Source organism: Myotis nattereri (genome assembly GCF_964212035.1).
Source record: "Myotis nattereri genome assembly, chromosome: 1".
Lineage (NCBI taxonomy): Eukaryota > Metazoa > Chordata > Mammalia > Chiroptera > Vespertilionidae > Myotis > Myotis nattereri.
In genome coordinates this window covers 67,551,848-67,568,630 of record NC_138075.1, presented here as the reverse complement: position 1 = coordinate 67,568,630, position 16,783 = coordinate 67,551,848, and the positions used below count along the sequence as shown (strand labels likewise).

General features: G+C 46.6%; 1 protein-coding gene across 1 annotated transcript; it reads right to left on the bottom strand.

The window, feature by feature from the left end:
- Positions 1 to 449: 449 nt before the first annotated feature.
- Positions 450 to 11,514, bottom strand: PPP1R14D (protein phosphatase 1 regulatory inhibitor subunit 14D; the record flags this gene model as incomplete). The annotated part of the gene is made up of 4 exons (XM_081113080.1): positions 450 to 769; positions 1,275 to 1,307; positions 1,507 to 1,590; positions 11,260 to 11,514. 4 exons carry the CDS (start codon positions 11,512 to 11,514, stop codon positions 704 to 706), a joined length of 438 nt encoding a protein of 145 aa, XP_080969206.1. The 3' UTR covers positions 450 to 703.
- Positions 11,515 to 16,783: the final 5,269 nt, after the last annotated feature.

The window sequence follows — 16,783 nt, the reverse complement described above, 5'->3', positions numbered from 1 at the left end:
GACTCGTGTCTGTTGCTAGCAACGCCCCCCTGGCCTCTTAGCCTGAACCCTATCCCCCTCTGCTTAGCCCCTGCTTGTTCTCTTCCCCCGGCTGCAGCCAGCTCTGGAAAGAGTCCTCAGCCTGGGGCCTCCGGCATCTCAGCGGGGGAGGAGGTCGCTTTTTCCTGTTGCCTCCTCGGGGATTCAAAACTGGTCTTTGCCACTTGGGCTCCTGTTGGTGATGACAGGGTGCTTAGTGTCTCAGCCTCAGGGCCTTGCTAGATCATGATCTCTGAGGCAGAACTGTGGCCTTCACTTTTAAATTCTCAAAGATTGGATGGATGGATGGATGGATGGATGGATGGATGGTGAGGTGAGAGGATAGAGTGTGCCAGGATGCTCGCCTCCTGGTGTATCACTTCACCCTCTGCCTCTCCCACCCCTCAGCACAGACATGCTCACACTCCATTCAGCTGGGACTCCTAAAGGTTTTATCCACTTGGCTGTCAAGGAAAACACTGGGCAGCAGCCATGACTGGCTCCCAGAAAGCCCAACTGACAAGAACTAGCTGCGACTGTACATACAGCAGGGGTGGCACATGTGACCTCATCTTCCAATGTTCCTTGTCCATGTTCCAAGGAGCCACTTCCCGCTCAGGCCGGAATCCAGGGGCTCGGGGCAGGCCTGACGGTGCTGAGGCTGCTAAATGTGGTGTCACAAGTCTTATTTCTGAGGCCGGCTGAGTCTCCGGAGTTTCTTGAGTTGACTGAGCAGTTCGGAGATAAAGGGCTGAGGAGAAATGGGTGAGATTAAGGCATGGAGTCACACCCACCACCATATGTCCTCCCTAGTATCTCCCTTACCCCACCTCCTAGAGCGGTGGTTCTCAACCTTCCTAATGCCGCGACCCTTTAATACAGTTCCTCATGTTGTGGTGACCCCCAACCATAAAATTATTTTCATTGCTACTTCATAACTGTAATTTTGCTACTGTTATGAATCATCATGTAAATATCTGATATGCAGGATGTATTTTCATTGTTACAAATTGAACATAATGAAAGCATAGTGATTAATCACAAAAACAATATGTAATTATATATGTGTTTTCTGATGGTCTTAGGCGACCCCTGTGAAAGGGTCATTCGACCCCCAAAGGGGTCGCGACCCACAGGTTGAGAACCGCTGTCCTAGAGCCAGGGAAGCGGGGAACGACGCAGGCCCAAGCTTTCCTTTCATTAGTTTCCTCCCCACTAGGCCTCCTCTTACCCCCAGAACAGCAAAGCGTCCTTACCTCTGTGGGGCTGGGACAGTCTCGGAGAAGAGCCTGGGTAGAAGAGAGCAGACAGTGGGTCCCTGAGCCACCGCACTTTCCCACAAGCCCCCACTCAGTCTTCCAGGAATTCCCTCTGGTGTGCTTCTCCCAGGCCACCCAAGGAGGCAGAGCCTGGGTTCCTAGCTTCCCCTTAGTCCAAGCCCAGCTTCCAACCCCAACCCCTGGCCCCAGGGCCCAGCTCCCATTCTACCTCCAAATGAGTTTTCTGCTCTTCTGTGGATAGTTCCATGAGGGCTTCCAGGTCAATCTCCAGCTCAGAAGGGGTTGGTTGATCCTGTTTGGGAATCACATGGGGCTCAGAGAGGCCTGGCCAGCTAGTGCTGGAGTGAAAGTTACTGTCGGGGGCTCACCCATCCCCCACTCTATTTTCCATGTTCAGTTCCTCTCGTCTTATTCAAACCATGCATTCATCCTTCCATAACAGTTACTGGGCACCTACTGTGATCTACCGGAACAGCCCTAAAAGTCTTTAAAAAGAGTGTCTGTTTTAATTTCAAAAGTTTTACATATATTGCTGGTAGAGATATAAATGGTACAGCTGCTTTGGAGAAGTTTGGTTGTTCCTTAAAATGTTAAATATATATTTATCATCTGGCCCAGTAATTCCACTCCTAGGTCTGTTCCCAAAAGAAAGGAAAACATATGTCCACAGAAAAACTCTGCACATGAACGTTCATAGCAGCACCATTTATACTAGCCAAAAAGTCTAAAACAGCCCAAACCGGTTTGGCTCAGTGGATAGAGCGTCAGCCTGCGGACTGAGGGGTCCCAGGTTCGATTCCGGTCAAGGGCATGTGCCTGGGTTGCGGGCACATCCCCAGTGGGAGATGTGCAGGAGGCAGCTGATCGATGTTTCTCTCTCATCGATGTTTCTAACTATCTCTCTCCCTTCTTCTCTGTGAAAAATCAATAAAATATATTAAAAAAAAAAGTCTAAAACAACCCAAATGCCCATCGACTGATGAATGGATAAATGAAATATGATGTAGCCCTGCAATGTTACTCATCAATGAAAGGAACAAAGCACTGATTCGTGCTACAACATGGATGAACCTTGAAAACATTGTTAGTGAAAGAAACCAGTTATAAAGGGCTACATATTATATGATTCAATTTGTATGAAATGTCCAGAATAGATAAATCTATGGAGATATAAAGTAGATTAGTGGTTTCTTAGGGCTGGGAATGGTGGCGGTAGGGAATGAGGTATGATTGCTAATGGGTTCAGGGTTTCTTTGGAGGGTGATGAAATGGCCTAAAATTAGATTGTGGTGGTTGCACAACCATTTGAAGATATTTAAAATATGAAATTTCCCATTTTGAGTGGTGAATTATATGGTATGTGAAATAAAGCTATCTTTAAAAGTTATTATAGTCGCCCTAGCCGGTTTGGCTCAATGGTTAGAGCGTCAGCCTGCAGACTGAAAGGACCTAGATTCGATTCTGGCCAAGGGCACATGCCAGGGTTGCAGGCTTGATTCCCAGTAGGGGGCGTACAATCAATGATTCTCTCTCTCATCATGCTTCTATCTCTCTCTCTCTCCCTCTCCCTTCCTCTCTAAAATCAACAAAGATATTTTTTTAAGTTATTATGGTCATTGAAAAAATTTAACTACAGAAGTTATAAAATTAAAGATGAAAGAAGCTCAAGAGAATAAGAAGACAAGCACAGATTGGGAGAAAATATTTGCAAGAGATATATCTGATAAAAACTGTTACCCAAAATATACAAAGAACTCTTGAAACTCATAAATAAGAAAAGGACAATTTAAAATGGGCAAAAGATCTGACCAGATATCCCACCAAAGATACACAGATGGGAAATAACAGCTGAGAAGATACTCAGTATCACATGTCATTAGGGAATTGCAAATTAAACCGACAATTAGATACCACTGCACACCTATTAAAATGGCAAGAAATCTGAAACACTGACAACACCAAATGCTGTGAGGATGCAGAGCAATGGGAACTCTCACTCATCGCTGGTGGGAATACAAGGGGGTACAGTCACTTTGGAAGACAGCCTGTTTCTTACAGAACTGAACACAGTCTTACCATACAATCCAGCAATTGTGATCCTTGGTATTTACCCAAATGACTTGAAAACATTTCCACACAAAAACCTGCACACAAATATTTATAGGAACTTCATTCAGAATTGCCAAAACTTGGATGTGACAAAGATGTCCTTCCTTAGGTAAAAGGATAATAAACCGTGGTACATCCAGCCAATGGAATATTTCTCAGCATTAAAACAAAATGAGCTGTCAAGCCATGAAAAGACATGGAAGAACCTTAAGTGCATATAACTTAAGTGAACGCAGCCAATCTAAAAAGTCTACATATTGTATAATTCTAACTATATGATATTTTAGAAAAGGCAGAACTATAGAAACAGTAAAAAGATCAATGGTTGCCAGGAGTTGTGGGGAACCTGGGATGAATAGGTGATACACAGAGAGTGTTCAGGGCAGTGAAACTATTCTGTATGATATTATAATAGTGGATACATGTCAATATACATGTGTCAAAACCATAGAATGTATAACACCAAGCGTGAATCCTAATATAAAATATGGACTTTGGGTGATTACGATGTGCTGGTATAAATTCATCAGCTATAACAAGTGCACTGCTCTGGTGGGAGACATTGGTAGTAAGGGAGGCTGTGTACTATGTGTGGGAACGGGAATAATGGAACTCCGTACATTCTGCTCACTTCTGCTGTGAACCTAAAACTGCTCTAAAAACCAAAGTCTATTTTTAAAAAAAGATGTGAGCTCAAGGGCCAAGATTTAATAAACTTAATAATTTTTGCTGCATCACCAAGGACTTCCGTAAGTGACAGTGGTGTGGTGGTGAAGAACATGATAACTAGTACAGGCTGGTGTCACTTTTCTTTTTAATGGATTGAGGTGACGCGGGTTAATAAAGTTAAATAGATTTCAGGTGTACAATTCTACAATCTGTATATTGTATTGTGTGTTCACCACCCCAAGTCAGGTCTCCTTCCACCACCATTTATCCCCCCTTCACCCTCTTCTACACCCTCCCATCCCTTTTCCCTCTGGTAATCTCCATTCTGTTGTCTGTGTCTATGAGGCTTCTTTTCTATTTTTCTTAATCTCTTCACCTTTTTCACCCAGCCTGCCAGCCCCCCTCCCCTCTGACATCTGTCAGTCTGTTCTCTATATCTATGAGTCTATTTCTATTTTGTTTTTTAATTTTGTTCATTAGACTCCACATATAAGTGAACTCATATGGTACTTGACTTTCTCTGACAGGCTCATTTCACTTAGCATAATACTCTCCAGATCCATCCATGCTATTGCAAAAGGTAAGATTTCCTCCTTTTTATGGCCGAGTAGTATTCCATTGTGTAAATACACCACAGCTTCCTTATCCACTCATCTACTAATGGACACTTGGGCTGCTTCCAGATCTTGGCTATTGTAAATAACACCGCAACGAGCATAGGGGTGCGTGGTGTCACTTAATTGATTCATTCTAAGAGCCATCATTGCTTTTGCACCATCAGTACAAGTGTCCACATAGTGAAAAAGGCAAACAACATCTTAGTATTATTGTGAAAATAATCAGAGGCCCCCTGAAAGGTCTTGGGAACCCCTGGAGTCACCAGAACACACTTCAAGAACTGCTGCCTTACCCATTTTTCTATTAGCTTGTTCAGTTTTTTCTTACTGATTAAAAAAAAACACACAAGATTAGCCCTAGCATTCCACATATGATAGAAATACCATTTGTCCAGAAGGGTTTGGGGAAATAGGTGTCTGTGTTTAAATAGTTAAATCTAATGATCTTTTCCAGTTTAGGTTTTGCTTCCTTTTTATGTTATGCTTAACAAGTTCTTTCCATACTGATTTGGATAGTTTATATTCACCTTTCCAAACCTCACCTTTTTCATTTGGTTATTACTCCTTTGGGATAATAATAAATATGTGTCAAGTGGCTACTATTAACCTGGCGCTGTGAACTTGGGAAACTCAGTGAACAAAACGAAGAACCTGCCCTCAAAGAGCTTACAAGCAGGGTGAAAGGGCTGTCTTAGAACCTGGCGTTGTTTTCATAGACACAGTAGGAACAGATGTACTAAGTAATGAAGCTGTGTGATTTAACTAAAGGTAGAGGACACTGGAGCAAGTTTTTGGACTGTGGAAATGTCCCATATCTTGACTGGGGTACTGGATACCTTATAGCAAAGCACATTCACATGGAGACTTCAAACGGGCCAATTTTATTCTATAATTGATTTTTTAAAAATACCTTTTATTGATTTCAGAGACAAATGAACAGTTTTGGTCCTTCCATTCCTTTTCCAAAACAAACAGTGCTAGGTGTCTAAGATAGCTCTTTCATCCTAAGCTCCAGACTCCCCCTTTGCTTCCTTGGTTTCTAGCTCATCTGCTTCAGCATTCACTCATTTAATGCATATTTATTGAGAGAATGCTGTACACCAAGCATTGTGATGAATATTGGGGTTATAATAGCAAGACAGACAGACATGATGATCCTGCCCTTGAAAAGCGTATAGTCTCCTGAGGGATACAGACATCTGAAAAAGCAGTTGCACTAGGGTGGTAAGCACGCTGATGAGATACTTGGGGAGAATATGGAAGGGGAACCGGACCAAGCCTGGGGTTTAGGAAGGCTTTCTGGAAGGAAGTGACCTCTAATCCGAGACCAGAAGGCTGGGAAGAGTTAGCCAGATATTTAACTTCTGGTCATGCTGGAGTAGCAGGGACCAGATTTATTCTCCCAACATAAGTGCTAGAACACTAGACAAAAATATATGAACAGTGTTTTCAGATATTAGACAAGAATGCCTGCGAGAGAAGGGAAATGAAAGAGGTAAACTCCATACTTGCCCTGAATTGCTTTCTAGAGGCCATTTCCAGACAAGAGAGCAGAGAGAGAGCGAATCCAAGCAGAGTACAATGGTCTTGCTACGTTGACATGACAGAGATCAGAATTCAGGGTTGAGGTGACTGGAATCTGCTGGACAAAGTTCTGAAGAGGAGGGAGTTAGAAAGAAAATAACCTTCAGAAATCTGCATAAGGGGTCTCTTAAGTCTGCTGAACACAAGTGCACATGCCTAGGGTAAAACTTCATGAAGCCAGGCACCATGAGATTCCGAAAGCACAGAGTGAACCGTTCCCAGACCTCACAGAGGTGTGGAGACAAGTCAAAGTCCACCCAGCCAGAGCGACAGTCAGCACTGACCATGCAGGGATTCAGCAGAGACCTCGGAGGGGCCATGCTTCACTACGGGGGTAAATTATTCTCTAGATTAAAGGCGACTCTAGGCTAATGCTAACAGAGCTTAAAACAAGCCTCGGCAGAACCTCAAGTAACTAAACTACCTACTAGGATAAAGCCCAACATTCTTAAAGGAAGAAAAATAAATCCAGTTACTCAACAACATAAAATTTACAATACAATTCAGTATCCAGATAGATAGTCATGGCAAGAAGCAGAAAATGTTCCCTATAAACTAGAAGGAAGATCAATTAATAGAATCAGACCCACAAATGACAGAGATGATGGAATTAGACGAGGAAAACATGAACACAGTAATGATGAAAATAAACGATATGAGAAAAAACCAAACATCTTGAGATGAAAAATACAATATTTTAAATGAAAAATTTACTGGATGGAAATAACAGCATACTTGCAGAAAAAAGGATCAGATGAACTGGAAGATATAGCAAAAGAAACTGGTCAAAATGAAGTACAGAAAGAAAAAAACCTGGGCAGTGGGAGAAAAGAAACAGAACAGCTTTGGTGACCTGTGGGATAATATCAAGTGGTCTAGCATACACGTAATTTGAAATCCCAGAAGTTGGGGGGTGAAATTATCCTATCTAATAAAGAGATAGTAAGCAAATTAACCCTCACACACTCACAAGATGGCTGCCTATGACCAAGCTGCAGGGGTTAGTGAGGGACGACCAAACGACTGAACCAGCAGGCTGCGTGGGGCGACCAGGCTGGCGGGAGGGCCGTGAGGGGTGACCAGGCTGGCCGGGGGGGCAGTTGAGGGCAACCAGGCCAGCAGGGGGGGCAGTTAGGGGCAACCAGACTGGCAGAGGGGGCAGTAAGAGGAGACCAGGCCGGCAGGAGGGTGGGGGGACAGTTAGGGGCAACCAGACCAGCAGGGGGGTGCAGTTGGGGGCGACCAGGCTGGCGGGGGGGGCAGTTGGGGGCGACCAGTCTGGCAGAGGGGGCAGTTGGGGGCGATTAGGCTGGCAGGGTGGGCAGTGAGGGGCAACTAGGCCGGCAGGGGGGGCAGTTGGGGGCAACCAGGCTGGCGGGGGGGGGGCAACCAGGCCAGCAGAGGGGGCAGTTGGGGGCAACCAGGCCAGCAGGGGGGGCAGTAAGGGGTGACCAGGCCAATGGAGGGGAAGTAAGGAGTGACCAGGTCAGCAGGGAGGGGGCAGTTGGGGGCGACCTGGCCAGTAGCAGGGGGCAGTGAGGGGCGATCAGGCCAGCAGGGGGGGCAGATAGGGATGACCAGGCAGGCAGGCAGGTGGGCGATTAGGAGACAGCAGTCCAGGATTATGAGAGGGACGTCCACCAAGGGGTCCCAGATTGGAGAGGTTGCAGGCTGGGCTGAGGGCACACCCTCCCATGCACGAATTTCATGCACGGGCCTCTAGTTATATAGAATATAATAAAGATATATTCTAGTGATTAGAATTCTGCCTCTAAAAAAGTATTAGTGCAGCAAAAAACAAAAACAAAAACCACGTATTTTTATTCTCTCCTGAGGATATGTTTATTGATTTGAGAAAGGAAGAGAGATAGAGACAGACAGAGAGAGAGAGAGAGAGAGAGAGAGAGAGAGAGAGAGAGAGAGAGATCAATTGCCTCCTTTATACACCTGGACCAGGAATGGAATACACAACTTTTTGTGTATTCAACCAACTGAGCCACGAAGAAATGTTATATGACTTATGATGTTATATTAAATATAAGGAACATATATTACCTAGAGTCAGATTGCCCCTGCCGTCTGGAGTTGAGAAATGGGCTCATATCATAATCCATATTCTTTCCCTCCAGTTTTTTTTTTTTTAATTCTCAGAAAATGAGCAGATATATCAAACAACTCCTGCTGAGATGAACAAGTGCGGTACGCTTGTGACTCTCTATTACATGTGGCAGTATCCTGCCAGATGCTGCCAGATACAGCCCCTTTCTCAGCTCCACTCCCTACTCACGCCCCTTACTCCAGATCTCTCTGCCCTGGGACCAGCCATGGAGTAAGGTTCAGAGATGAACTAACAATGTCTGTTTTCACAAATTCATTGGCAATACTTTTTTAAATTTGGAAGGTTAACAGACTGTTTCTTAAAATCTCACCACACTAAAAGAGCTGCATCAAAATGCTAGCTGCCAGCAGGAAAAGATCGTGTCATGAAATCCATAGGAAAGGAATGTTTCAAAATCTGGAGTGATCAACAGTGTCTCCCCTGCTGCTGTGTGCATTGGATTTAGCTCAAGGCAATGATTGGTGACCTTGCCAAGAGCTCTCCATAGAGTTGGGGGAACAGAAGCCAGATTTTGATGGTTTGAATGGTGATAGGAAGGGGAAAGGTAAGTAAAGGATGTGAGTATGGACAAATCCTTTAAGTAATCTTATTGTAAAGGAGATACGAACTATGGGATGGTAATTAGAGTGGGGCCCGTTGATGAACGAGAGTGTTTTTAAAACAGGAGAAACTTATGGGTGTTTAAGCCCCTGCTTAGTGGCCAAATCCACACTCTCCCTCGGGACCACAGGAGCGCTAGCACCCCAAATCTGTCTGGGTTGAATCCAGACTTGCTTCCTCTGAAGACCCCAAAGCAGGCTGTACACCCCGTGAGAAGAGGTGGGGCCCTTCATCAAAGGAAGGTTGGGTCCCATTAAAAAAACTAAACAAGTAGTGATGCATCCCTGGAACCATTTCCAGTTGTGCCATTTAAGGGGGACATGTAAGGGAGAGCCCTGGTGGGTGGCGAGGGGCCCTGTGAAGTTAGAACTGGGGTCGGGTAAGTCTGGAGGCTCTATTGCTTCCATCTCTGCCCAAGGTGATCAGCCACTTGGGGCTTCCCCAGTCACCTGGCTGCTTCCGGATGAAAAGAGCAGGGATTAGGAGAGGAACTGCCACCTGCACCTTTGGACAATCACCATGGCAACTGCAGGCCAGGTATTTTATTTCAGTCATTGCCTGGGAGCAGTCCTCCTACATGTCCTATTGGAAATGTTATAAGCTCGTTATTGTACAGCTCCCCCCTCGCCGCCCCCCCCCCCCGCCCGTCCCCTTAATCTTGCAAAACAAGTTTTGTCTAGTGTCTCTCTTTGATGCCCCGACGGACTTGCCCTGCGGTGTCTGAAATATGAGACTTTTCATGCAAGTGCACAACAATCTGAAATTGAAACTGATCCAGAGAGAGAGGGTTCTGGCAGTAGTGACGGGCAGGGGAGGTGTTCTGCAAGGTCAGAGCAGACTCAGGCCAAGAAAGTTTGCCTCTCCCGCTCCCGGCGTCAGGACATCTGCCACCTACCCCAGGATGCAGCAGGGAACAAGGTCAACACCTGGACCAAGCAGACACAGGACCCAGGGAGCCTCACAAGGCAGCTTGGGCCAGATGGACGACTCCTCCCCACCCAACCACCGAGCTGCTGGCACAGCCCTTTCCTGGAAGAATCACAGGCCCTTGTTTCCCACAAGAGACAGAGAGAAAGAGAGAGAGAGAGAGAAAGGACCTGAGTCAAGAAAGAGGAGAAATAAGGACCATGGTATGAGGACAAGCGAGACTTCTAGTTTCTGGCTTGGTGCAGGGGCTCTCTGCCAGCTACATGCTAGAGTCAACTGAGGAGCTTATAAAAGAGACCAGTGCCCGGGCCTCACCCTAGTAGATTCTAATTAAATTCAGTTGAGGTGCAGCCAGGGCACTGGTTTTTTCCTGAAGTACTTCAGGTGTATGGAGAGCCACTAGATGCGCAAGTAAGTGCTCAGGCTCTGCAGCCCTGAGTACCGTAGCTTCCTAGCTACTCACCATCGCTAAGCTTCCATGTCCTCCAGGGTGAAACAGTAGCTACCTAATGGAGTCGGGCGGGTGCTGAATGAAATAACGCACATCAAATGCTGGCCCTGTGCCCAGCAGGTGCTTAAGTGCTCAAAATGTTTTCTGGTTAAAGCAGCAGTCGCTACTCTTTAGGATCCCAATGTGGAGATAGCTAAGTGCTTCCGGCGACAAGGGGCCAAGACCCATCCTTTGGCCCCGGGGGGAACTGAGGGTAGTCAGTGACCAGCTGCTGGCGTTCATGCTGGTTGCTCGGATGTTCTGGTCCCCTTCTATTCATGCTGAAATGATGAAAATGTTCTATGTCTGTGCTGACAGTATGAAGCCACTAGCCACATGGGGCTAATGGGTAGTGAGACCGAGAAACTGAACTTTTAATATTATTTAATTTTCATTAATTTGAAGTTAAATAGCGACACATGGCTGATATCTACAGTATTGGACAATGTCGCTCTAGACGTGTATGTATGTTGAGGATAAGAATAAAAAAAAGACATAAAAGAAAAAAATAGCCCTTCTATTATCTCGCTTGAGCACCAAAACGTCCTAAAAGGAGATATTGACAGGCATTTACAGTCCTGTTTTATAGACGAGGAAACCAAGTCTCAGAGATGGTAAAAGACATGCCCTGGACTATGAAGAGAGTTAGAGGCAGAGCCCAGACCAGAGGGGCCAGATTTCTGGGCTGCAAACTCACGCTTCACCTGTTGGGAAAAGCGTTCTCTCCATGGGAGCATCTCACATCCACCCTCCAGCTCCTCCTGAGGTTTCAGAGCAGACCTTTTCTCAGCTCCCTGGCCAGACTTCAAGCCCCCCACCTCCCCCACCCTCCCCCACGCTACCCACCTGGAAGAGCTCCTGAACCTTCGCATCCACCCACTGCTCCATGTCCAGCCAGCGCTGGAGGTGCCCCCGGTCATACTTCACCGTCAGCCGGCTCGGTCTCCGGGACCTGGGCGCCTTGGACGGGTCGGGGTGGGACTTTGACTCTGAGTCTGTGGATGACGTCCTCCTCTTCCCAGAAGCCCACTGGACCTTCTTACTTGAGTTCTCCCTGTCAGGGTTGGGAGAGGTGCAGGAATCAGGGTTTGAAGACAGCATGGAAGGAATGGCCTGGGCAAGGAGCTGGGATAAACCAGTCAGAGCTAGGTTGCCAGGGAAGTGAGAAAACCGAAAACAGGAGAGACCAGCAGGGAAGAAAGGTGGGAGGGGCAGGGGTCAAAGATCAACAACAGGTACTGGAAATGCCAGACTCCTGGCTCCTGGCTGCCAGTGAATGGCACTCCTGAGCTGAGCTGTGCCCTAGCTTTCCTTTTTAGCAGGTGTAGAGGCTTAGTGTGACATAAACTGCAAATGAGCAAAGGTCAAGAGGGCGCCATGCCTGGGAGGAGGAAAGGGCCCTTGCTTGGGTCCTGAGGGGGGTGGGGCTGTGATCTGTGCTCTGTGCCCAGCTCTGGAACGGGACCAGAGTCACACTCATCTGAGAACCTGCTGCACTCCGCTGGGGACTAGATCTACCTGCCATCGGAGGGAGCCTGCAGGAGCTCCTGCTCGGAGGATGGCGCTGCAGGGATAGTCAGGGGGTGGTTATCTGTGGCCCTCATGGAGCCAGTGCCCTCTTGTGTGTGGGTGTGTCTGCCTGGGAGCTGCCTTTAGGAATATGTGAGGGAAGGGGCGCTCCTGTGTGAGCCGGGCCCTGTGTGCTCGCAAAGGCAAATTGATCAAGCTTGTCTCCAATTCCCTTTTTCCAGAGGCAACTGCTTAGGAAGCCATGTTTACCATCACATGACCCTCCCCTGACTCACGTCCTTCCCGACAGGAAACCTGCAGACTAACTTTTACCCAGCTGTCAAGGCCTACTACTTCTACACATGCTTGCATTCCAAAGGAATGGTATTTTCGTTTGTTTAGTCCCTTGTAACAAAAACACCTAAACTTTTTAGAAAAGTTACAGAACACTAATTTTTTAAAATTGGTTTTTAGAGAGAAAGGAAGGGAGAGAGAGAAAAACATTGATTTGTTGTTCCACTTACACATTTATTGGTTGATTGTTGTACGTGCCCTGACCAGGGATCACACCCACAACCTTGGGGTATCAGGACGATGCTCTCACCAGCTGAGCTACTCAGCCAGAGTTAAGTTTTTTGGTTTTTTTTTAATGAAAAGCTCAGAAGGGCAAACAAATGAAAGTGAAACTTTCTCTTCTTTCCCCAACTCCTCTCCCCAGAGGCAACTGCCATCAACAGCTTGTCTTTAGTTCTCCTGTGATCACCATTATCCTTTTATGCAATACCATAAATGTGTTCGTTTTAGACAGTATCTCTTATCTCCTTAATCTGAAGGATGAGAAATTAACTCCCTCACACTAACTCCATCTCCTTTACTTTCCACATTCCAATTTTTATTTATATATCACTTTTGAGGTCTGGTAGCAGTTGCCTTTATGTTGAGTTTCTGTTTCCCATGTATGGACTTCAACCATTATACTGTAGACAGACTCCTAAAAGACAGCTGTAGAGAGAGGCCAACCGATGAGTCTTAGGTCCAACTTTAGGCCCTGGAAAAGCCCAGGCGTTGAAGGAAGACTGACAAATCTCAGTTCCAACTCAACTTTGCCTCACAAGCTCTTTAAGTCTGTTTACTCATCTGCAAAATGGGGTTCAGGGGAGGATTACATGAGATGATAGATATAAACATTTAGCATGGTGTCCAAAAGAGTCCCTTCTTAGTAAACATCCATTCCCTTCCTTTCTCCCCCTTCCCATTCTCCCTGCCTTCCTGGTGAGGCTCTGTATCAGAACGGCTGGCCCTGGGACTTCTCAGTGACTTCCTTCCTGGGCCTCTTCGGAAGAGGGTGGAAATTAGCAAGGATAGGGAGGCCTCTAAAATGCATCCTGTAGACTCTCCTGTTACTTTGACACTCTGTGATGGGCAGTCATTATTGTGATAGTCCCCTCTCTCTGCTGCTTCCTGTCTTCTGAAGGATCTGAGGGCCCTTTCAGGAAAAGGAAGCAGATCAGAGGAGTCAGTGGGTTTTGTTCATTCATCACCTCATTCACTTAACAAAGACTTTATGAGCTCCTCTAGCAGGCCAGTATTAGGCTCAGCACCAGGATGGGTGATCCAAAAGAGACACAGTTCCTGCCTTTATAGAACTCGCCATCTAGTATAAAAATAAGCAAACATTAATCAGCTAATAAATAAATATAAAATGGCAACTGTATTTAGTGATCTAAAGAAAAAAGTGCTATAGGTGTCATGTAGTGAGTAATAACATTTGAACTGAATGCTGAAGGATGAGTAAGTGTGAACTAGGCACAAGGGCCAGGAGGAGTGGCCCTGGCAGAAGGCAGACCATATGCAAAGCCTCTGTGACACGAAGGAGATGATGAGTACAAAGGACAGAGAGTCCAAGGGATTGGAACCGAAAGGAGGGGGCCATGAGCAGAAGGTGTGAAAGTGTCTACACAGGGCCCGGTGAATCATGTTAAGGAGTTTTATCTCTATTCTAAGAGCCTTGGGAATCACTGCAAAATCTTAAGCAATGGTGGCTGGGCAGACTGACATAATCAGATTTAAATTTCTAAAAGATCACTCTGGCCATTGAATAGAGAGAGGGTCAGAGGGTGCAGAAGGGCTGGAGGAGACAGTTAAGAGGCCATCACTTAGGGCTTGACTAGGGGAGGTAGTGTTGCTGATAGTAAGAAGTGGAGAGATAGGAGAGGTATTTAGACCTTTAACAGAACTTTAATTGAGAATATAAATATGCAAACTTCATGGCTGCCTACATAGAGACATAGATAGGTTCATGCATGGAGCCTCTCTGAGCCTGTTTCCTAATTTGTAAACTGGAGGTTGGTGGGATTCTGCATCAGCAAACAGTGTGGACCTGGTAAAACTCGAGGGCACACGAATGAGTTATTCCCATCCTATATAATAAAAGCCTAATATGCAAATTATCCCCATAGGCAGTCATTTGACTGAGAGTTCCACTGGGAGACCGGGAGTTCGACCGCTTGCTATGACATGTGCTGACCACCTGGGGGCGGCACGGAACATGGCAGGCATTGGCGATGCAGTGCCAGCACAAGCAACAGTGGAGGTGCTGCCAGCCCCGATGGGGCCCCGATGAGAGCGGGACCTCGGTGGGATGGTGGAGTAGGTGAGTGGGCGGCACCAGGCCAAGGCAGGTGCGAGCAGGGGCCCAATCGCCCCGCAGATCGCCCCGCAGATGGCGACCAGCATTGGCAGGAGGTGGCAGGAGGCAGGGCCGCAGCTGGCTTCCAGGCGCTGAGGGAGCTGGGTGGGGTGGGAGGGCCCCCCAACTGGGGAGGCCCCGGCCCCAACCAATCACCCCGCAAGTGGGATGGTGGAGCAGGTGAGGGGGCGGTGCCAGGCCAAGGCAGGGGTGCCAGGCAGGGCTATGAGGCTGGGGGTGCGAGCTGGGGCCCAATCTCCACAGGCCACCCCGAGGGACCCCACCTGTGCACAAATTCGTGCACCTGGCCTCTAGTTATTAATAATGTGAGGCTGCTTAAGGTATTCTCCAATGATACATCTGATAAGGGGTTAATATCCAAAATTTATAAAGAACCTAAACAACTCAAAACTAAAAACAAACAATCCAATGAAAAAGTGAACAGAGGACCTGAACAGACACTTCTCCAAAGAGGGCATACAGACGGCCAATAGACACATGAAAAGATGCTCAAAATCACTAATCATCAGAGAAAGGCAAATTACAACCACAATGAGATATCACCTCACACCTGTCAGAATGGCTATCATCAATAAACCCACAAAGAAAGTGGTGAAAGTAGTGGCATTTGAATGGTGGAAATATGGGGTATTTTTTAATTCTATTCCATTCTATTCCATGTTATTTTTTTTTTCAAATGCTGAAAGCAAGTCACTTTGTTTTTCAAGACTCACTGATGGAGTCCAGCCTGTTCTGTTAGAGGCAATTCCATGATCTAGTTTCTCAATGCCCTGTTATTAGATGTATGGGATTGCTACCAATTTTTGCCATTCTAGTGCTGCTCTGAACATCCCTGTAACTATTCCTTTGTTAGCATTTCATGATTTTTTCCCCACCTTAAGAGAAGTTCTAGAGGTAGAACTACAAGGACAGAGGATGTGTAAAATTATAGGAGAATTTAATATTTATGGTCATATTAGCTCCCTGAAAAATTGTACCAAATAAACTGTTTATAGTTTGATGTCCTAATATGTTCCGTTAATGAATATGTTAGTTATATACACATTGCTGCATAATAATTATCCCCAAATTTAGTAGCTTAAAACAATACGCATTTATTATATCACTGTTTCCGGAGGTGGCTTGGCTGGCGCCTCTGGCTTAGGGATGCTCAGAAGGCTGCAAGCCAGGTGCTGGCCAAGGCTGTTGGTCAGAGACATTGTTTCTTGCCTTGTGGGCCTCTCTAGAGCAGCGGTCGCCAACCTTCCGCCAGGGGTCCGCGGACCACCGGTTGGCAACTGCTGCTCTAGAGGATACTCAGCACATATAGTGGCTTCCACTAGATCCAAGGCACCAGAAGAGGGAGAGGGTGTCAAGCAAGATGGAAATCACAGTCTTTTCGTAGCCTAATCTAGGAAGTGACATCCCATGACGTTTTGCTCAGCAGAAGCCAGCCACTAGGTCCAGCCACACTCCAGAGGGAGAGATGGCACAACAGCAGGTGGGGATTACTGGTGGCCACTTATGGGCTACCCACCACACTGGAATTTGTGCCTGCCCTCAGAGCACAGTGTGGTGGCCTTGTCTTCTGGGGCCTGTGTGAACGCCCCGCAGTGCCTGGTGGAGCAGCTCAGGCTGGAGGCTGGGGTGGAGAGGATCAATAATACTGCATGCAGAATGCCTGCAAGGATGCTCTGCTGGTCAGTGCTCCAGCTGGCAGCAACCCTTCTGGGAACCCAGACCCTGCGCTTTCCTCTGGAGACTAGGAAAGAAGTTCACTGAGGAATGCCTTCAACGCCAAGTGAGTGATGAATGGCTGCCTCAAAGTCTCAAGAAGACATTTTTCTCTAATCAAATGACTTTCAGATATTTCAGACCTTTCCTGTGGCCTGGTACCATAGCCAGAATTCACAGAAATTGATGAGTTTATACTCAAATAAAGAATCTGGGGGAACCCAGCCTGTGTGGCTCAGTGGTTGAGTGTCGACCTATAAACCAGGAGGTTACAATTCAATTCCCAGCCTGGGCATATGCCCGGTTGCAGGTTCGATCCCCAGTGTGGGGCATGTGGGAGGCAGCCAATCGATGATTCTCTCTCATCATTGATGTTTCTCTCTCTCTCTCCTTCTCCCTTCCTCTCTGAAATCAATAAAGAAATATATTTTTTTTAAA